Below are 22,946 nucleotides of genomic sequence, written 5' to 3' on the forward strand. Positions count from 1 at the left end.
CACAGGGTAAATTGCTGTGGAAAAACATTGCTGCAGAGCGAGGTTCTCATTAATGATATGGTAATGTCAGTATTAACAAAAGAATTGGGACCTGTTGATTCATTCAACATTTCTGCTACATTCTAAACCAGATACAAAGTCTGAACTGTTTTTTCCACATTTGTTAGATGAACTGGGAACAGGTTTATAAACAAGACAATTCTCACGTGACAATTCTGTATTGATTTCCCACTTAGAAACGGACTGTGGAGAACCCCCTTTGCTGCCAAACACTACTTCTCTGAAGGCCAGCAGCACAAAAATGGGAAGCATTGTCTATTACAAGTGTAAAGATGGGTTTTACAATGCAGGAGGAAGCAACACGTCAGTCTGTACTGTCAGCGGTTATTGGGCAAATGCATCATTACAATGCAAAGGTAGCGTATGTTTTTGAACAGAATTGTGTACCACCAGTGGTTATAGAAGTGGCATGGTGTCGAAGGGTTTTGCACTACTGCCTCACAGCACCAGGATTCAGTCTACATGCAGTTGAGTGTTCCCCTGTGTTCAAGTGCATTTTCTCCTGCTGCTGCTCCCAAAGACAAACTTATCCAGCTTGAATAGGAGTTAGTAGTGCAGGTGGGTAGCTGCAGCATATGTAGGCTGCAAAGGAACAAGTAAAACGTTTGTTCCATGCTGAAAAGAGAAGAAAGAAAACACAACGTTTCGGCATTGTGTTTTCTTTCTTCTCTTTTCAGCATTGAATAAACCTATTTGTTCCCTTGAATAGGAGTTGTCTACTGTCCCCTTTCTCCATGGCCAGGCGGCAGACTATGAGAAGAGGGTGCTGTCTAAACTACCAGTATAGGCTCCCACTGTGACTATAACCAGCAGCTCGCAGATGATGGAAGGAACTGTTTCAGAAAAAGTGTCTATGAATTTAATTATGCATTTCCAGTTTTTTAAACAATATTGAAATCCTTCCTCATTATTTTTAATTTGGTCTTTGAGGTTTTAAGATAAATCTTAATTCTGAAGAAAACATTATACAGCACACTACATTTATTTTTTAGGTGAACCTAATGATTGTTAAAAACATGTGCAGTTTCACCTTATCACTGTATAGTGTTGTGTTGTGTATACAGTACATTCGGAAGTGTGTGTTCCCTTGTATTACAAACTGAACCTAGTGGTAATTTAGTTCTCCCAGTGCATTATGTAGGTATTCACCTGCATTAAAACTAGTGATTATTTTTTCTCTTGCCAAAAGTTGGGAGTCAATAACAAGGACTAGTGATAAAAATCAGTGTATTAAATCAATTAACTTAATTTGATCAATTAATATGAGTTTATATGACATAGCACCGATGTTAAGAAATGTCTGCTGAACCTTCAAAGTATATAAATGGTTGAAGTAAAGGAAGCAAGATACTGTATATTGATGATAGTGTCTACTGTTACATTACATGTCTTTCAGTGTGTTTATCTTTGTGTGTGAACGTGCTGGTTTCAGTGTCAAGCTGTTGTATCAGACTTTTGGTAATAATCCTGATAAACACTCTCTGGTTTTTCTTCTAGAGATTGACTGTGGCCAACCACCTGTGCTGCCACATACTGTGATAGAGGGGAACAGCAGCACAGGACTGGGCAGCACTGTGTATTATAATTGTAAAGAGGGCTTTCACAGTATGGGTGGAAGGAATGTCTCAGTTTGTACTGTTAATGGTCTGTGGGAAAATGCTTCCATAGTATGCAAAGGTATATCATGTTTCTCATTTTGTAAGGCATATTTTCACAAAAACTAAGATACAGAGGTGCTTTTAGAAAAAAAAAATTGATGGAAATAGCAGAATCAACCAGATGTACACTCTCTTTACTCCAGAAAAATAAGGTTTTATTTAAGATTTGTCAAAGTTTTGGCAAACAAGCCTTCATCAGAACAAAGATTTTTGTCTAGACAAAGATCTTCTATAAAGAACAGTTCCCTAACCACTGGCATTTCACATGAAAGGAATCCACCTTTTTTGGAAGAATAATTATTCAATCAACAGACCCATCTGGCCATGAATAAATTATTAAATAAGTTTGATATGTCAAAGTAATTATATACCGATACATTTCCAAAGTATAGATATTATCAAACATTTGATTTAAATTTTATTCAAATATTTTTCATTTTCAATCCATTACTACATTTACTATTTTAAAAAGGGTTTAAAATCTCATTCTATGTTCAATTCATGAGAAGTGATCCCATAATTCGCCAACATCAACAACATATGCTAATTGTTGTGATGCTACAGTACAGTATGTGATAAGTTACATTCCAAAATCTAAAAGAACTGTGATGTTCGGATATTTTTTAAGTTGTCTATGGGCTTTACTACAAAGACTCAGTAATCATATAAATTATATCATGTTCATATCATGTTCAGTACATAAGACAATGCCCATTATCTCCTCCAAGTCCTGGAAATGTGGAAATGGCCTATTAATCAGACTGCAGTCATTCATTGTACTCGGGGCAGAAGTTATCAGGAAACTACCTATAAACTTTAAGAAAATTGCAAAAGTTCTTTGCAACATTCTAATTATTTAATGTTTGTTCAGTGAAAAGAAGTGTTACCTGACAAGCAGTCTTGAGTTTGCTTTCTTGCAACAAACCACATTATACTATTTAAACTGGTGTCTATGGTAAAAGCAGTCTATCAATCTAATATTCAGGAACTGCGTTTGTTTACAGTATACATGCAAACAATGTTAAGATTTCTGTACACAAATTATACACATACATTCATTTACACATCCTATCTATGATCTTTCAAGTCTAATGTAGTTGGCATAATCATATGCGGTTCCACTTATGCAGACATATTTATATTCATAGACATATAGAACAGAAATGTGTTCAGCTAAAGATACTGCAAGCAATGTGCTTCTTGCCTCACTTGATATGTCTGTGACTTGTTTTCATACTGAACATTGAAAGCATGATGCTAATTTCCCCTTTGTAGAAATTGACTGTGGTGATCCGCCAATTCTACCACATACTACTATACAGTGGGACACTGACAGAGGACCTGGCAGTGCTGTATACTATAGCTGCACAGAGGGATTTTACAAAGCAGAGGGATTGAATATCTCAACATGCACTCTTACTGGTCACTGGAAGAATGCCTCTTTAGTATGTAAAGGTAATGGAATTTTTATCTTAATTATTTCCTTGTTAGTAAAAATATTATGTAGTCCACAGAGAAGGATTTTAAGGATTTTTTGAAATAAGAAATTTCGCAGGTCTGAAGTGTGTTCCGCAGAAAAATAAAAAACATTTCCGCTGAGTAATTTTCTTTTATCACGCATCTGTGGACTAGACAAGCAAGCTTAATTATATGGTGAGATTTGGGTGAGGTGGAGCTGAATAACTCCAGCTGTTATTTCTTGGTAAGCAGGCGAAGCTTGTCAAAATCTAGGAAGGAGTGGATAGGATAACCAGAACTCTCAGTACAACTGATGAGAGCTGATTATTTCATCTGACAAACACCTGTTCAAGTTCAGCTGAGGTGGAGAAGTTTGCTCTTCTCCTAAGAACTCCTGTTCTAGATCAGTGGTTCCCCATGCTGGTCCCGGTGACCCCCACACCCCCAGGTTTCAGTCCATATTACCTTCATGAGATAATTGAAGCCCTACTTGAGCTGGGAAGTTGCTTCATTGGAGTATTTGCATTTTGTTTCCAGTCACAAGTTTGGGATTTTATTTCACTCTCTCACCCAAAATGTAAATGGATAGAGCTCCAACATGTTTAAGACCTCTTGTTAGTATCAAGTCAGTGAAGGGTTTGATTGTGGAACTGAGGGCTCGACTAGAGCAAAACCGAACAGGTGTGCTGGTCACCAGGACCAGGGCAGGGGTCCACTGTTCTAGATGATTATTATTATTCATCGAGATGTACAAAGAGAAATGATAATGTTGTGCTGGTTTCTTTCCTAGAGGTTGACTGTGGCGCACCTCCAGTTCTGCCTCATGCTTGCATGCTTTGGAACGGCAGCACAGGACTGGGCAGCGTGGTGCATTATGAATGTGATCAAGGATTTTACAATGCAGGAGGAAGGAACTTTTCGTTGTGCACTAAAAACAATCGCTGGGACAATGTCTCTTTAATATGTGAAGGTATTTACCGTATACTTTTCTAACCTGTTCTCACAGGATGGGTTTCCTTTTGACTCGTGAGTCATTCTGTATTTCTTGTTCAGAACATTTCTGAGAGATGCAGAATGGGGATCCTTCAGACTTTGTCAACGGGGCCCACTCCTGTACACCTTAGAGAGGCCCATCATAGTTTAGACTCATTTCCAGGGCTCAGTAATAGGAGCATTTAAAAGGTTTCAAGAAGAAAATATATGTGGGAGGATTCATTGTTCTATGAACACACAGAAGACCTGATGATGACATTCAATAGAGTAAATTTCAGTTTTAACATGTCTCATTCTCACTCATTGCCTGGATTTGCATCTTAAAAACCCATATTCCTTCATATTCCTATATAGTAAGTTTGAGTTAACTTGTGTGTATAAGTTTCTCCTACAACCAGATTCCTAACATACCCACACTGCACTCTAAGTAGTGTTATTCATCTGTAACTCGAAGACCTCATGGCAGACCAGAAAAGTGCTGTGTACTACTGCATAAAGCCCTTCTCAGTGACATGTAGAGACCTACAGTAATATCATTTTTTCCATTCTTCTTTTGTTTTCATTCCTCAGTAGGAATGATATTTCAGTACAGTTTACACAAGTTTACAGACGTTATGAAGTAACTTCTAAGACAGCAATCATTGATATATTTTAATGCTGGTAAATGTGAAAATGAATAACTGTCTTCTGGTTCCGTAATACTTATACCATGATCATTCATAAAATCAGTATTTTTTGTGGTTTGTACAATAGTGAACCAAAGCTTAATAATCAGTCACAGGATTCATTTAAATCATTTACTGTACCTTTTCCTGTTATGTAATGTCTTACTTCTGACCTTTGGGAAACAAATACTGTATAACAGATAATGTAGATCTTAATGTATTAGGCGAACAATAAGTAACAGCCTGAAAAAGTGGAGAAATTCACACGATAAGAATAATGATGGCCTGGTGCCATGGTTACTCAGGACTGAAACTACTGCTGTTTCTACCCATTTGCAAAGCGTAGTCAAGGCCTTTTGCTTCTGTAAACTGTGCAATCCATATCCACTACAAGGGAGCTTCTGGGTTAAGACTACTGAATGAGAATTGACTGGTATAGAAGAGGAATAATGTGATTCTAAATTTAAAAAAGGATTCATGAGAAAAAAGTAGTCACTTAAAAAATAGCCTAAAGGCACAAATTACAGTACCTCAGAGAACAGGATGTTTTAAGGGTATAATTAATTGTCACTACTGATAGGGTTTCTTTTACTGTAATTTAGTTGTTTTACTGTTTCATTCTTTATGTAGTGGATGTCTATTCAGATATTTGGAAGCAAATTAGTTTTTCCCAGACTGAAAAAGGAAGAGGTAAGGAGTTGAAGTGGCACTTCAGGTTCTTCAATGAAGTTCACGTTTATCTTGTTTTCAAAATAAAATATGCTGGATGAGAAACTGTTCAAATATACAGCACATACTGTACAACTTATTACTGAGAGGACACATTACTAAGAAAGGTCAAGAGTGTGAGACAGAATTAAACCTCTGCCTCTTTAAGCACGTACTGCACAGTGCTTTACAGAAGTATTGATCCCTTTCCCATGATGCCTCATTTTGTGAATTACAAGAATGTACAGTATGTACATTTTTAACTTGATATTATGGATGAAAATTATACCCTTGTGCAAAGCTGGTAGAGACTTATCTAAAAAGACTCACAGGTGGAATGTCTGCCAAAGGTGCTTCCACCAAATATTGACACAGAGGGAGTTAACAATTCAGTTTTTATTTTTTTAACAGCTTTCCTGACATTTAACTTCTTTTATCCAGAAGTTTTCCCTTTGAGTTTTCACAACATAACTACATTTGTAATTCAACAAAATGAGAGATCACAAGGGAGGAATATTTCTGCAAGGACTGCAGAAACCTGGATTTCTGTCTTTGCTCTGTAGACTTCACAGGCAGATCTGCTCCTGGCTAACAGTGTGGTCTCTGTTTCAGCTACCTTCAATAATAAGATAACTGGTATACGTTCAATAGTATTTTCAGAAATAATACTTTACCTGTGCAGTGCAGTTACATTATTACACTCTGAAAATATGGTAAGTAGTCTTAAAAGGGCCTTTAATGGAATATAAAAACTCCATTACCATTTTGTATTGCAATGTAAGATGCAGATGTTGTCTTTATGCTGTATACAGTACAATGAGGACAAATTATACTTTACCTTAAAAATCATTCACAACACCAAAAACAATTAGGCTTAGTAGTAACAGTAACAGAATTATAACATGTACAGATTTCTAATTAAACCAAACTTAAAATGGTGAAGATGTGGTAATGTGTTGTAATGGCAACAATTCAACAACAGAGTAGACACATTTGACCCATTGTGCTTGTTAATAGAGGATGTGATGATATTATACAGATCATGCAAAACTATGCAATAATTTTTAAAAAAGTGCTAATTGCACCTTTGTAGGTGACATGCTGATGCAATTCCACACTTAAGCCTCTTTACTGTTTTATAATGCTATATAAGTGCTGTCATTTCCTTGTTCTATAAACATGGTTCACAGAGTCTCCAAGTTCAACTAACTTTCAGCTACCAATTTTTTTTTGCAGAAATCAACTGTGGCCCCCCTCCAGTCATAGCCCATACATACATGCAGTGGGACAACACGACGGGACTTGGAAGTGTAGTTTACTATAAATGCGTAGAAGGATTGTACCAGCAGGAAGGAAAAAATAGCTCTATATGTACATCAGACAGACAATGGGAAAACATTACTGTAACATGCAAAGGTAACAATTGTCCCTCCTAAAAAATAGCTAGAAAAAATGGATGTAACATACTGTAAATGGCGGATTGATTCGTGTATCTGGGATTGAAGCCAAGTCTTTAGATTTTTTTATTATTTCCTGAACCCTTCCTCATCATAAATTAAAGCAGTGTCACTTCCTTGCCCCGTGATCTTATCTGATTTCAGATAGTAAGCAAGGCTGAATCTGGTCATTAACGGCGTGGGAGGTTGCTGTTGTACGTAGTGCTGGTGGTTAATCTGGACAATAGTGTGCTGTAGGAGGGTTTGTCCCCTACTGGGATGTACAGTAATACTAATATCCTGACTAGTTCCCTGGCAAAAGGGAGCTGTTTTGTCTCCTGGCAGCATTCCATCTTTCACAGAGAGGCCAATTTTATTTTTCTCCCTTTAATTCAACTGTATGAGAAGAGAGAATTTGTCTTCACCTGATCGGCTGTTTGGTGCTGCGCTTCAGTGGTGGAAATACAATGTCCATAACACTGTGTAATAATAATAATAATAATATTTTTTCAAGAGTAATTTTGTGACAAGGCTTGTTTAATCGTGGTAATAAACAAAAACACTAAATTCCATAGCAAAGTATCAGATGCCACCTCCCTTTTAGTTGCGAGCTATAAAAAGAACAATCAGTAGAGGGCACTGTTACCTTGCTGCAGATACAGCTCCCCAAGCAAATGTAATACTGAGCTGTGGAGAACAAAAATACCTGGATGGATAAAGTAACATTTAAACAATTGTTGACGACTGTTTGGTTTAACTGTTTGAGCATTTTGAAGCATTGTTCACAATGTTTTTATACTGTATGCTAAAAGTATTTGAATTTGAACTATTTTGTCTTTTTAGTACCTCTGTGGTGAAATAATTACCAATGAAATACGATAAAATTGATAACTGAAGCTTAGAAGCTGCTAAGTGTGTGTGATGACCAAGCTGATAAAATGCAATAATGACCTAACACAATTTTATATATAAATATGTGAATAAACTTTTGGTAATGCTCAGTTCTGTTATCATATTACAGAACTACATTACAGTTAATTCATTAATTGAACATTTTAACACTAAACCATGTAAAAGAACCACCACTAACAGCACAAACCTGCACTTCTGATTATAATCAACCCCTTTTTAGAAATGTTAATTTGTCAAATGCGAGCTCCAAGAATAGATTCAATATTTTGTTTTTCAAACACATTTCCTCACAAAGCTCTTATTATGTGTATACTCTGAAAGCACACACACATTTTCTCTCAGGAAATTGTGGGTGGATTAGCATAGAACAGCACAGAAAAGAACATTACACACTGTTCTAATACTGGTGGAAAGGATATCCTTCGCCACTGCCGCCTGTTCTTCACTTGTTAGAAACTTGAAGTTGACTGCAACATCGGTGGCCACTTGAGCACTGTAAAATATTTTCACGTTTGTGGTAAAAGATAAGCATCTTTTGTAAGAGCTGATAATTGTAACTGAGGGATTCCATGTAAAACTCATATGAGTGGCACGTGGTGCAGTGGTAAGCATTGCTGGCTTGCAGGGCAGGCCCTGGGTTCGATTTCTGTGGTGATGTCTGAGTGGAGTTTGTATCTTCTCCCAGTGAGTTTCCGCCAGGAGGTCTGGTTTCCTCCCACAGTCCAAAACCATACTGGTGGGTTAATCAGCTTCTGGGAAAAATTGGTCAGGTGGGTAGCTGCGTCAGCATGCGCAGGGTGCAAAGGAACAAGTAATAGGTTTATTCCACGCTGAAAAGAGAAGAGAGAAAACACAACGTTTCGGCACCTTCTACAGGCGTGTGCAAATTGAGCAAGTGAGCAACTTTTGGGAAAATTTATCCTGGTGTGAGAGTGTACTTGTTTGTGTCTGTGATTGACTCATGTCCCGTCCGGGGTGTACCCCGTTGCTTGATGGTATATAGGCTGTAGCTCCCTCACAATCCTAGTTGATAAAGATTCATCCCGGAATATTCTTTACTGTATGTACCACATGTTAGGACCTAATATCCATGAGTCACTGTGTGTGAGTTCTGGTAGTTAATCTACTATACATATATATTCTTTTACCTACTAAAGGAATGAACTTTTAAAGTTTTAAAATCAATTGTGAGCACGATGTGTTAGAAACACTGGAGTTGTTGTTTTACTACTGTATTGTTGTGGTTATTGGAAGTGGCTATTGACATGTACTGTAAGTGAATCTAGATGCAATAATTAACACCTATCTTATGTTAACATTTGGTGTTCCCAGGAGCCTCAGAGCAAAAAAAGAACTGTGGTGTTTACTTCTTTGTAGTGGGTGTGACACATAATGATCAAAGGAATCCTCTGGTTTCCCTTGGTTGATTCAGTTATGGGTAAATGATTAAGAGTCAACAACAGTCCATGAGCACATCATAAAAAGGCAAGTAGACAGACAGGAAGAGGAGACAGAGAGATGGAATGGAGAGAGAAGAAGGACAGAAAAGAGAGGGAGACAGAAAGACAGAAAGACAGAAGGGAAGTGGAAAGAGATAGGAGAGAGGTGAGAGGAAGACAGAAGGCTTGTTCTGATCAACCTGTAAAACCACATTTAAGTTACGTTTTTGAACCTTGTTCAAGCTTGCCATTCTGTTGTTTTTAGGAATTTCTGATTTCCTGTATTGAGAATCCCTAGGTTAAAAACTGCCTCTTCTGGGCAGTGGGTACATTTTTTTAAATAAGGGGATAGGTACAAACATGTTTGTCTGACACAATAGAATACTGCTGACTAAGCAGACTAAATTGACAGGCAAAATAATAAAAAATACTCTGATTTACAATATCACTATACCCACTAAGAAATAGGAAGAAGCAATTTTTCAAAACAGTACTATGATATAGTTCCAAATGGGAAGGGGTCTGATGTTAATTCCTGCTAATATTCTTATTCCAGAAATTGACTGTGGTTCTCCTCCATGTGTGGACCATGCAAAGGTGTTGCAACTGAATGGCACAGTAGTTGGCAGCATGCTGCAGTATTCCTGTAAGGATGGGTTCATCAGCCAGGGTGGCACCACTATATCTGTCTGCACCAACACTGGAGAATGGACAGCAGTTACTTTACTGTGCAAAGGTAAGGTGCTGTTAACCACACCTAAACACTGTCCAACCCCAGACCAGCAGGTTACGTGACTTGGTCTTGGAGCAGTTCTGTACGTGATTCATTAAATCTTTTCTCTTACAGTTTGAATGATTACATTGTGTCTTGTCGTACTTCTGATCTCTTTGTTTATGATGTGTAATGATCACCAGTGGCAAAAATCTAAGGATTTTTCAGAGCATCAGTGCTGACATTTGTAATTAAGGCAAAGGAAGCCTCCTTTAATAAGGTAACTTTACAGGTGTTTCAGTTGTATTTCTGTTCATTTCCATCCACTTTCTACTTTCTGTAGCCTGACTGAGCTAAAAAATTAAGAGCTTAAGCCCGAGCCAAGATGTTTTTAAGCTTTGAGTGAAAAATGGGGCAAAAAATATTTGAAGTTGTATTCTAATGCCTGGAGTTTTCTTATTTTATTTCTCTTAACTGACAGAAAAAAAGCCTGCCATCAGTAGAATTTTAATTTTTAAAGAAAAATGTCTACAGTGGCAAGCTGAGAGAAATGGTCAAGAAAAAGAGATCTACAAGGTACTGTAAATGTTTTTCAATGTTTTATTTGAATGTTTTCTTCAGTTTTACTTCAGAGATATACAGTACTGACAAAATATGAACGTTTACTGAGATTTTCCAATTCTGAAGTGACACACTGCAAAGACATTTTAAAAAATGTTAAAATGTTATACTTCCATAAAATAATAATTTAGACATAATGAGAGAATAGAGCCATGGAACATCATTTTACCTTTCATTTAATGATCTATCAGACTTTTGGAGAGTTTATTCAGGGTTGTTGTCCCCATATTTGATTCCAAAAGTAAAATGAGTTGATGCTTGAAATAAAGATCAAACGGTTCCTAACATCAGTGTTTCACTACACTCAAATTTCAGTTTTGACTCTTTAAATTGTATTTTTGTCAGCTTTAATTTATTCAGGCTGATAAGAAGAACGTGCAATGTAATTACATTTTAAACTTTGAAAATATCTTCAAACACTGAAAGCATTTATTTGCACAGATTAAAACTCTACACATTTAAAATAACTGTTTTCAGCTCCCAGTTCAGCTGTTCTTATCATGCTGTATACCCTTTATTGTTGGATTCTTGTTAGAAAGCATTTGAATGGAGTTGCATACAATTTAAATGAGAATTACAGAATGTAACTAAGAAGAATGTCAATCTTTTAAGGTTTAACAAAATGTTTCAGTCACTAAATTAATGTACTGAACCTCAGAAGTGAGTAGCAAACAATGCTGTTGGATTACTATTTATTCTTGAAAAGTTTTGTTGTGTTTTTACAAATGTTTGTGGGATATTTTGTAGGCTATAATTTCACATGAAATCATCCTGGTGTTTTTTAATTTGATTTTTTTTTTGTTATGAGATGATGACAGTTGTGTCCCATACAGGTTCATTATATAGGCCTGAGAGACTACCAAAAACAATTCGTGGATAAGAAGACAAAGCACTTCACCTCAGCAAAAACGTCTGCAGAGATCTGCCTGAATCTGCTGCCAGGAACGAATTACACTATTAACATTACTGCACTGTCCGCAGGATTCTCCTCTACAGTCAATCTCACTACCAGTATAGGAGGTACAGTTAATGATTCTGTTCACAGCAGCTATGAGACACACAGCTTGGGCTTATTCATAAAGCTTTTTCTGCCACTCTTCAGTAGGTTTACCACTTTATCTTTAAAAAAAAAAATCAGCAACTAAAGAGAAAGATTTAAGATTTCCAAAGTCTTAGCCAGCAGCCATATCACCCTGCAACTCACAACTGGCAACCCACTGAAGCTAAGCAGGTGTGAGCCTGGTCAGTACCTGGATGGGAGACCTCCTGGGAAAAACTAAGGTTGCTGCTGGAAGAGGTGTTAGTGGGGCCAGCAGGGGGCGCTCACCCTGTGGTCCACGTGGGTCCTAATGCCCCAGTATAGTGATGGGGACACTATACTGTAAACAGGTGCCGTCCTTCGGATGAGACGTAAAACCGAGGTCCTGACTCTCTGTGGTCATTAAAAATCCCAGGGCGTTTCTCGAAAAGAGTAGGGGTATAACCCGACGTCCTGGCCAAATTTCCCATTGGCCCTAACCAATCATGGCCTCCTAATCATCCCCATCTATGAATTGGCTTCATTACTCTGCTCTCCTCCCCACTGATAGCTGATGTGTGGTGAGCGTTCTGGCACACTATGGCTGCCGTCGCATCATCCAGGTGGATGCTGCACATTGGTGGTGGTGGAGGGGAGACCCCATTACCTGTAAAGCGCTTTGAGTGGAGTGTCCAGAAAAGCGCTATATAAGTGTAAGCAATTATTATAATTATTATTATTAAAATGGTTATCAGTTTGGAATGCCATAAAGTTTGTGTGGTATTTCAGTACTCCATTTAGTACAGATGACAGATGTTATGGCCATTTACACACTAGATGTGGCAACATCCTGTTCCTTTCTCATACATTAATTTTTCCAGGTCAGTACCACCTCTTTGTTATTTCAAATATACATTCTTTCTATCTTAACAGTATTGATAACTACAGAATTCGAGTGTCTAAATTATTCATGAAAATCTAGAAGTATAGTTACATTAGTGGCTTCCCTTAACAATGCCCCTTTTTTGCAATTGTTTAATCACACTGAATTATATATAATATTGGCCTACATTCAAATATCCTACTAGGAGAGAAACTATAAGAACTGCAGTGTGTTTACACTGTACAGTACAGGGTTGCATCAGTCCCGGACTGACAGTTGTCTGAGTAAGAGCTTGCAAAACAAGGAAACTTTGTGGGAGCATTTATGGTTTTGTGATATCTGAAGCATGGGAAAAAATAGTATGAAAAGTGAAAACATGTTATTAATACCCATTTAACCCCCATAAGGGGTAAATACCTTTACTCTAATTAACAAATCTTCAAATAAACAAGCTGAATGACCCACATTCTTAACATACAGTGTACACATTGGAACCTATATTTGGTATATGTTTAGAATGAAATCTTTCTTAAAACAAGAATTGAGTTTTAGGCCTTTTAGGCCTGTTTAAACCCATTTTCTAATTGTGTAAATTGTTCTAATTATGTACATGGAATTTAACATCATGCATCGGACCGAACTGGCTGTAAAAAGTCGCTAATAAAATATCAAACAGTGCTTTTAAAACATGCACACTGGTTCAGAAATTAATATAGACTAAGATACTCATTAAGTCCATCTAAGAGCATCATTGCTTGCAGAAAGGATGCTGAAAATGGACACTAACAATTTTTCTCCAGGCTGAGAGTCTTATTGTGAATTTAATGAAAGAAAAGCTTTCGCTCAGGAGAAACCCCGAGGACATTTTATCATGAGCAGAGTCACTGGAAGACCTTTCGTTCACTCATATCGTTTATCAACTTAATGAGTCCCATGGTCTAAAAATAGGGGAATCCCAGGAAGACAAAAACTAGTAAGTGTGTTAAACAAGGGCATACTGTCACACAAATACTAGGACTCATCATATTTAATTTAAGAAGTTAAGGTCATCTGCTTTAGAAGCTTCTGTTATTCTGTTCTCATTGCAAAATAATACTGAAAAAGTCAAGACTCAGATAGTGGGCTTCTCCTATTATTATAGTTTACATTTAAGAGTCTAGGACTGTATGTTTCTGTTCTGTTTGTAATGTTAAGAAATTCCTGTGTAGCTGTGTAGATGCCAAACTATGCAAGAGAAAGCTCACAGACAAAAATACTTTTGCCCTTTAAAAAAATCCTGCAGTATTTAAAAATGAGTCATTATGCACACAAGAGCATTGAGGGCCAGAGAAACAAAATGGTCTTTCTGTTTATTAAACAAGGTATCAAATAAATACTTATATTTGAATCTTACATTCTTTGTAGTCTCAAGGTCTCAAGAAGGAATTACAGGTTATATTAGGTAGATATTTAGGATGAAACCTTTCATAAAGTAATATTTCTTCATTGCTCAGCCCAAGTTTTTATTAAAAAATGCATAAACTGAATAATAAAGTTAAAAATGGTTAGCCTGTCCTGTTTTTAACAAGTTGGACTGTGCATGTCTGATTAGCATGCATCTAATCCTTGGGAGTTCTTTGAAATAATGCAAGACATATGTTTTTAAAAATATTTTATACATCCATTCACCATAAAAATAATAATTTCCAATTCTGAAGTGACATACTGCAAAGACATTTTAAAAAATGTTAAAATGTTATACTTCCATAAAATAATAATTTAGACATAATGAGAGAACAGAGCCATGAAACATCATTTTACCTTTCATTTAACGATCTGGTCAACGTTTTGGAGAGTTTCAGGGTTGTTGCCCCCATACTTGATTCCAAAAGTAAAAAAGTAAAATAAGTTGATGCTTGAAATAAAAAAAAAATCATGTTGCAACTTCTTAACCTGCATTTCTTTTGTCCAACAGTTCAAATGCTTCCAAACCTCCATGTTTCACTACGCTCAAATTCCAGTTTTGACTCTCACTATTTCGTTTTTATTACCCTTAATTTTATCAGGCTGATGAGAAGAACCTGCAATGTAATTACATACCAAATTTGGAAAATATCTTCAAATTCTGAAAGCATGTATTTGGACAGATTAAAACTCTACACATTTAACATAATTGTAGAGCAACAGTGTTTTCAGCTTTTCTTCTCATGCTGTATACACTTTAGATTAAGTTTACTTAACCTAAAAGTTAATTAAAATGTATGTAATAAATTAAATTCATTTAAATTATATTACATGTTTAATTAATTTAAATGTTTTGTTAGCCTTAATTTCATCAGGCTGATGAGAAGAACCTGATATGTAATTATATTTTAAACTTTGAAAATACCACCACAGAGTGGTATTAATCACTCTCCTTTCTTTTTCTTGTCCTCCAGATCCTCCAATACCTAGACTTACATACAAAGACGTTGAAGGCCCCTTGCCTACGCTTCAGTTACACAAAACGGCAAACTCTAACGATCCTATAAGGTATATTGGTTTTCTTGCTTGCTTCATTTTCATCTTCATAAAATTACACTAATTAAGTTGTCATTTAATGCATATATTCTAGGTGTTTTTCAACATGACTATGAACTATACCTCACAGCCTTAAATAGGAATGAAAGAATTTGTTTGTGAAGTTGTTGCACTGCTCTATCTCATCCAATCATATTCATTATTGGGTGTGATTGCAACTGAATGGACTGAAATAATGATGCATTGCTAAATCTGTGTGACAGAATGGCCAACATATGTGCAATTGTAATTTCTAATCAAGGGGACGTTGTTGAGAAGTTACTTCAGTAGAATACCATTTCCTCTTTTTCATTTTCAGAGAAGTTTATTTAATTGCTGCTGTCTTTTTTAAATTGTGCTTAAATAAAACTCTCCAAGAGGGTTCATGTTTGCTAATTTGTAAATAAAATGAATATAACAGGAGTGTAGCATACATCCTGGGGATCCACTTGAAGCACATGTAAGTTTTGATCTATTCAGTTAATTGGTTCAATTAAGGAACGGTCAACTATGGTTTTGTGAATTGTAGCATGTTGGTATTTTCATTGCAAATGATTTCTAAACTACCTAATTAAACAAATGAATGACCTGTCAGTCGTCATGAAAATCTGTTCCAGGGGTTATGAAATTGCTGATCTAATAATGATCTGTGAACCTGGCACCACCAATGTTTGATAATGGTGCAATTGATTTATTTGTGTAATATACTGTAACCTGAATATCTGCCGTCGTCCAAAGCTGTTACAAGCACCAAACTCCCCATGGGCAATATGAACACTAAATAGTGAAAAATAAGAGGTATTTCTGCATGTATTGTATCCTTATTTAACTGAAATGTACCACACAGATATAACCATATACTCCAAAATTGTGATTTACCAACTAGAAAAGGTCTAGCCATCCATTTTCAAAACACTTCATCCAATAGAGGACTGTATCTCTGACCAATATGGGGTTGAGGGGGAGCCAGAAATTATCCCAGAAAGAAATGGGCACAAGGCAGGATACACCCTGGACAGGACATCAGCCCATCGCAGAGCACACACAGACACCAGGGCCAACATTCCTAGAAACCAATTTACAGACCAAGACAGTCCATGTCTTTGGACTGTGGGAGGAAACCGGAGCACCTGAAGGAAACCCACACGAACACAGGGAGAACATACTGTACAAACTCCACGCAGTTAACACCCTGGGAACTGAACCCAAGGCCCCAGCTCTGGGAGACAGCGATGCCAACCACTGCGCCAAAGTGTAAATAATTGCTATCCACCTTTGCTTTCATCGTACATAAAGAACCTAAAGCCAGCCTTTGTAACCAGCTCAGGGGTATCAGAGGTTGTGGATTAAAAATGTTTTTATTTTGTCTTTCAGTTTTTATCAGGTGTTTGTGCTGCCTCTGGAGGGGTTCTCAATGTTTGACTGCAGCTCACCCAGTGCACCACACTGCTACAGCCAGGACAAACCATGGGGAGCATATGTGGCTGCACAGATCCACGCCAAAGACATTGGAAGTGAACTGGTCTTCACTGTGGGAGATCGGCGATACTATGGGGAGTACTACAATGCTCCTTTAAAAGAAGGCACCTCCTACTACATAATCCTGAAGATTGTCACTCAGTGGGGAAGGGTAAGCAGCATTATGTATAATTTGCTAAAACGCCTTCAGAGCAGCATTACCCTAGATACTGTATGATTGCAGTTGGAAGAGCTTTAATTTTATTTAATTCAAACTCCAGTTTTGGGTCTCACTGTACCTCTTTTGCTCTTGTGTAATTAAACCTTAATGCAAAAGTTAACTATAAAAATGAACTTCTTCTGCATTAGCCTGTATCATTGAAAAATAACAAAGAGTGCAAATATGCAGAGGTCATTTTGTCTATCTAGCTTATGTGGTAGTAACTGGGGCAAGGTTCTCATGCAGCTTGAGACACACCCTGCCGTGGAGTGTCATAAAATACGAACTTTGATAAGTAGATCAGGATAGAATGGGCACACAAAGCAAGGTCAAGAGGCAAAGATTAAGTGCACTTTGTTTACAGTGCACAGGAAGATACACAAAACAACCACACCTCAACAAAAACTTTACTAGTCTTGGAGCTGCTCACATCTTCAGAGAGGTGTTTGATCAGGTGGGCAGGCTGTGGCTTCATTCCCTTGCTCCTTCTTCTTCTTCTGCTGCTGCTAATTGCATAACAGAGGATCTGTCCTCTATCCCCAGACACCAGATGGTGACTGACAGTTGAAAGCTTTTGCTTCCTGCTTTTTAAATTGTTGCCTGATCAGTTGTCTTGCACCAATGAGTCAGGTGATTGAGGACAGCAGCTCATTCCCCACAGCATTCTGGGGAATGTGGTTCAAACAAGGATCTCCATCTTATTATAACATAATTCTTGTAAAATATATCTCAAGTATTTTAAAGATATGTTACTGACACAGCGTGTGTCAGTGTGTCAAGACCTGTTTCTTATATATGACTTTCCTGAGGCTTAAACTGTGTTGAAATCACAAGACAGAAAGAGGTGGCAAACTCAGAAAGATACTTAGGAAACCTCGAGTAGTAAGCTTGAATTTCACATTAGTGAATGCTAACAATTCTCTTAAGGATCTCTGTTCAGTTGGAGCTGTACTGACACTGTTTTATTTCCAGGCTAGAAAACAATCTTGTGTCTTTTGGGCAAAGACCAGAGGTGAGCTTTATTCTTTTCTTTTTCTCTTTGCATAAGAGAAAGAGCATTAATAATAACTCGTACTGTATAGGTACTCAATTTTCAATTTCAGACATTAACAGACATATTCAAGGGTGAAAATTTAATAAAATGTCTACTTTACATTGAGTGTCAAATACCATTAACTTGAAATTTAACTCCAGATGTACAGTAGAGCTACCACATACTAACTTCTATATCTCCAAAAACCCCGTAACATGTACGGTATAAAACTTCCTGTCCAGTCTTCCTGATATAACTGAAAAGAGTGTTATAAAAAATCCAGCAAAAGAGTTGGTTTCTGGTGTTGAATGTGGGATTGTGTGGCAGCTGCCTAACTGGAAGTGTCTGTTGCATGAGTTTGTACTTTTCTGAGAAAATATTTAATTCTCCAAGTCATTTTTTGCAGAAATGGCATTAATAGCGATTTGCATTTGCAGGTTGGCATATTATACAAAACTCTTTAGTGCTGCTCTGATCCAATTGTCTATAGGGCACAAATCAAGCCTACCCCATGGAGGGGAAACTACTTTATCGCACACAGGGGAAGCACACACTAAACTCGCACATTTCTGCATGCCCACAGTACATACAGTACAGTATAAAAGTCCCATGCCCAGGACCTCCCTTTGTGTATCTCTCTGGCACCCCTCCCTTCACCAAATCTACACTCTTGCAGCAGCTCCCTGGCTCATTCCTCACAATAGTGTGTCCTCAAAGGCTGCCATTCCCTCAGCTAGGTGAGTCATATCACATACTCACCTCATCAATTCATCCCTCTTTAGGATCTCACTGAACTACTGAATTTGTATTATTATTAATGACAGACAAGTGTCATACATAACCATCTTTCCTTTGTAGAATTATCTCATACTATACAACATGTGACCATAGTAGCTGGAGGATCAGTGGGACTCATCGCATTTGTTGTCTTCTTGGGCTTCTCTATTTCTTGGTAAGAGTTTCTGTTTATTTTTGATGTGCCTTTTGTCTTTACTGAAGAAACTTCACTGTAAAATTCTTAAGTCCTTCTTGCACAAGTGAACCTAGGTTTCAGCTGGTGCTCGTTAGAAAGTTGTTACCCACAGATTTGAAAATGTTAGTGCAAAAGGCAGGTTTACAAAAAAATAACAATGGAATCCCAGGTAGCGAGGCTTGATTTTACATTATTGTGCTAAATTTCCATTAAGTACAGTATGATCCAATTTGTTCTGCTTATGTAATTACCTTCAGATCATCTTCTGTTTTCCATTAATAAACCAAACCATATTAATTGTGTGCTTTGTGCCAGCTCGAATACACAAGAAAGGTTACAGACGAAAGGTCAATTGACACTTCAGCTTGAGAGTACTATATTATTCCAGAAATATCACCAAGCCAATTCTTAATGGAAGGCCAGTGAAATTATTTCTATGATATAATGTACGCATTTGTTCTAATTGTTAATTAGTAATAAATCTTGAATTGCTTTAAAATTTCAATTGAAATTGAAATTCTTTCTGAAATTAAAAAGAAATAAGATGGTATACACAGTATATTGTGTGTATATACTGTACTTGCAAACTCCTAACATTCTAGCATGCCTGAAGCAGTGGGATGGAGAGAGTTCTCTTCTGTATCCCTGAAGTAGTATTGCATCAATTCATATTAAACCAAATACTCTTAAAGGTCATTTTGCTTATTTTTTTAAATGAAAACAGAAATGGGGTTTATACCTATGCTTTATTTTTAATGAGCAAAATACAGATGTGATCAGTAGCTTATTCACTGTGAAATAAAGCACAGTATACAGTAGCAAACAGTATACAGGTACCAACTGTAATAATTGTTTAGTAGAAATATCCGAAAGCTCCATTAAAAACATTTTTTAGAGTTTATGGAATTTTCAGGTTATTAAAAACCATCATGGTCTCTGTTGGAAAAGAATCATTTAATGATCATTATAACATTTTTTTTTCTCCTAGGTACTTCAAAAAGAAATGAAACAGACATCCTAATAACTGACTGGGTCTTTCCTTTTATTAAAATCTTTGGATAAATTATGACTCATTGCTCTTGTATATTATGCAAAGAGATATTGAAATAAAAACAGAGAATGTGGAAATGTTTTTGTTTTGAATGTAGAATGTTTTGTCTTTATTGCAGAAGTAATGCTCATTTTAAAAGTATTGCAGTTCTTAAAATACTGATTTAGAGTTCTGAAATTAAATCTAGTTGTTTTCAAATTTGGCTGCTGAAAAAACTAGTTAAATCATCTATAGATTTGCATAATTCTTATGCTTTGTTGCAAAATTAATTACTTTTGATACCCAAGTTAACACATCGGTCTTGTTAAAAAAAACTTTTTTTTCATCATCTAGCATTGAAATTAGCTCATATAAAGAATCTTGTTAAGGGATTTTATGAAGTCCAATTCATTTTAAATGGATGGAAAATATATCGTTTCCCTTTACTGCATATTGCATTTAATGTTAAGCAAGAAAGACGGTAAAATAGAAATCCAGCCATACAGTATTAGTCATCCATTATAATTTGTTTGGTGCGAATATATGCAAAATATGGAGATACTGTAGGAAGCCAATTTTATTGTTTCATGTTTTACTTCTGCTGTGGTAGTTAATGTTCATATGCTCCATACATGACACAAAGGCAAGTATTACCCTCCAATTAATTTAAATAGGCTATGCCTTAACACCTGTGATATTTCTCTTCTCATGATGCTGCACTAAAGGCAACACCACTTCCTCACTCGCGTTTCCAATAGAATATTACTCTCTGATTCTAAACTGAACTGTATTGTACTGTCTTACAAAAAGTTTTTTTTGTTTTAAAAATGCTTTTGGCAATTTCTTGTTTTAGTTTAATCTTTTACTTTCATTGAATTATTATAAAGGAAAGAATGTAGTCCCATGACTCTGACAGGGAGTGTTTTTATAATTTTTAGGCCGGGAATGACTTCAGAACGATTGCTTCATAGCAGTAGTATTCTCTTGGATATTTAAAAGCATGAGACACTGTCTTGTGCTTCACAAAACAGCAAAGCTTGGCAACATGGAATGAAAATGACTCCTTTTGTATACTGTGCTCGCATAGTGCATGCTTTACATGATTAGATTAAAGCTATCAAATTAAAAATGAGTTACCTTATGAAAATGCAGTTTTGCAAAACACCCTTTATGGTGTCGTTACTTGGTCATGTGATCATCTGAATGCTATGACCTTTGAGTGGTATTTTGTGTAAAATTAAAAGGTCAAGTCATGTGTTTCCATTTAACAGAACAGTGTATATTATTGAAGTAGCTGCTGCTATTTTGAAGTTTTAATTTAAACACTTATATCAATGCCGTTTTATAGCTTCTCTAATTACAGAATGTACTGTAACTCACTTTTCTAAAGCAATTATATTGTCTCCTGCCTAAAACGTGAACCCAAATGTATGTCTATTTATAATAAGCTATTGTACTTTAGATTGTAAATTTTTGCCTAGTCATTGAATATAAGAAAAGATCTGGGAACAAGAGGGGGGCACTCGGACCACCTTGCACAATTTGTTGTTTATTATCTCAGTGACTCTAAAATTTTGTCCAGCTATTTCCTAAAAGTGCCCAGAGTTTGGGCCTCAATCACCTGGTTTAAAATCCTATTCCAGACACCCAATCCTCTCTGAATAAATATTTTCTGTTCTCTGTCCTAAATTAAATCTCCTTAGGTTGTCATTTCATGTCTTTTTCCACTTTTGAGTATGAAGCAGTCCTATGGGTTAAACCTGTCTGTAAACCTTAATAAAATAGTCTTGAGTTTGATAGTGGATGTGCAAATAGTAGCAATGAAAGTTCTATTTTATTTTTGTTAAATGTGCAATTTTTCTGTACAATTTCTGTACAATTTTTTCTCAAACGGTGACTGGAAGTTACGTTGCTACATCATCATTAGTTCAACTGTTCAGCTGTTGTGTCCTTTGGACTTTTATGATGGAAGTCTATTAGAAAATAAGTTTATTTCCTACTATGCTATACAAGTAATCATACTTTGGGTGTTTGGAACAGGTTTTGTTTTCATTTTAAAAAATTACAAAAAGTATTTGTCATTCCCTTGCAGTTATTCTGTTCCTGCCACATTTACAGTATGTATGATCTGCATTGCTGACATCAGATTTTCTTTGACAACTAATTGGTTTGATCTAAAATGAATCCCTTCGGCACTCCTCTCCTTACATCTTCCCGGTAACATTTTTTATCCCTATATGTTACATGCTGTGTCCAGGTAAAGTTCTCAATCCCTGTCCATGCATTAACTTTCTAATGGCTTTTGATTTGAGAAACAATCCTACATGAGGAAGCTTTCTAAAAGTCTAAGTATATCATGTTGTATATTTTACAGTAGTTGTTGACTATTTGAAGAATTGAAAGTACAGTAAGTTGAACAGAACCTTCTTAGAAACTTAGAATGCCATTGTTTTCCAAGTATTCTTCTAATTACAATCTACTGACCATTTCCAAAATTTACCTCTAACAATTTGTTACTAATTAGCAGATTGGGTACTGACTTGTCTATTATTTCTTGGCTCAGATCTGTCCCTCTTGAAATATTGAAATATTTTCACTGCAATTCGCCAATTGGTGGCTACTACTCCATATGTTATTGACCAACTATCTTTGCATGTGAATCTTTCAAAGCTTACTAAACACTCAGTGTTATTCAATTAAACATTTTAAAGCTATGCATAAAATGTTCCGAATACAAGCTAAATTAAAGTGATTTAGAAATTGGTAAATTATTAGTAAAATAAGTAGATTCTGTATATGAATATAAATATTTAATTTAATGCTTAAAAGTCACATTGACTCTGACTCATTTCAAATGTTGAGATGTTTCCTTCTTGTTATCTGCTATAATAGAAGAAATACAGAAGAAATACAGTTATCATTTATTGTTAATTAAAAAGTATATCAACCTTAAAATCTTAATAATTGCTTTAATATGAGGTACATTTATATTTGTATCAAGCAAATCCCACTGTGGTGCAAAATGTAATTTCTGGCCTTTTAATATGGTCCTGAATTAAAACAATTTGTGGATGATACTGTATCTATATGTCTGAGGGTTTACCCAAATCGATCCACTAGTCAGAAACAGA

General features: G+C 36.2%; 1 protein-coding gene across 7 annotated transcripts in view; it reads left to right on the forward strand.

The window, feature by feature from the left end:
- susd1 (sushi domain containing 1) overlaps positions 1-19,913 on the forward strand; it is a 32,198-nt gene extending 12,285 nt beyond the window's left edge. For 5 of the 7 annotated variants that reach the window (XM_015361337.2, XM_069187350.1, XM_069187349.1 and 2 more), the window contains 13 exons: positions 237-416; positions 1,558-1,737; positions 2,994-3,173; positions 3,967-4,146; positions 6,779-6,958; positions 9,886-10,065; positions 10,523-10,617; positions 11,496-11,682; positions 14,981-15,074; positions 16,476-16,731; positions 17,752-17,791; positions 18,671-18,764; positions 19,774-19,913. In XM_015361337.2, the coding sequence (XP_015216823.2) occupies positions 237-416; positions 1,558-1,737; positions 2,994-3,173; positions 3,967-4,146; positions 6,779-6,958; positions 9,886-10,065; positions 10,523-10,617; positions 11,496-11,682; positions 14,981-15,074; positions 16,476-16,731; positions 17,752-17,791; positions 18,671-18,764; positions 19,774-19,792 (1,865 nt within the window). In that variant the 3' untranslated portion in view covers positions 19,793-19,913. The remainder of the gene's footprint in view (positions 1-236; positions 417-1,557; positions 1,738-2,993; positions 3,174-3,966; positions 4,147-6,778; positions 6,959-9,885; positions 10,066-10,522; positions 10,618-11,495; positions 11,683-14,980; positions 15,075-16,475; positions 16,732-17,751; positions 17,792-18,670; positions 18,765-19,773) is intronic. The other 2 variants (XM_015361346.2, XM_069187353.1) reach the window with 2 other exon arrangements.
- The last annotated feature ends 3,033 nt before the right edge of the window (positions 19,914-22,946 follow it).

The sequence above is a fragment of the Lepisosteus oculatus genome, chromosome 3 (genome assembly GCF_040954835.1).
Source record: "Lepisosteus oculatus isolate fLepOcu1 chromosome 3, fLepOcu1.hap2, whole genome shotgun sequence".
Taxonomy (NCBI): Eukaryota; Metazoa; Chordata; class Actinopteri; order Semionotiformes; family Lepisosteidae; genus Lepisosteus; species Lepisosteus oculatus.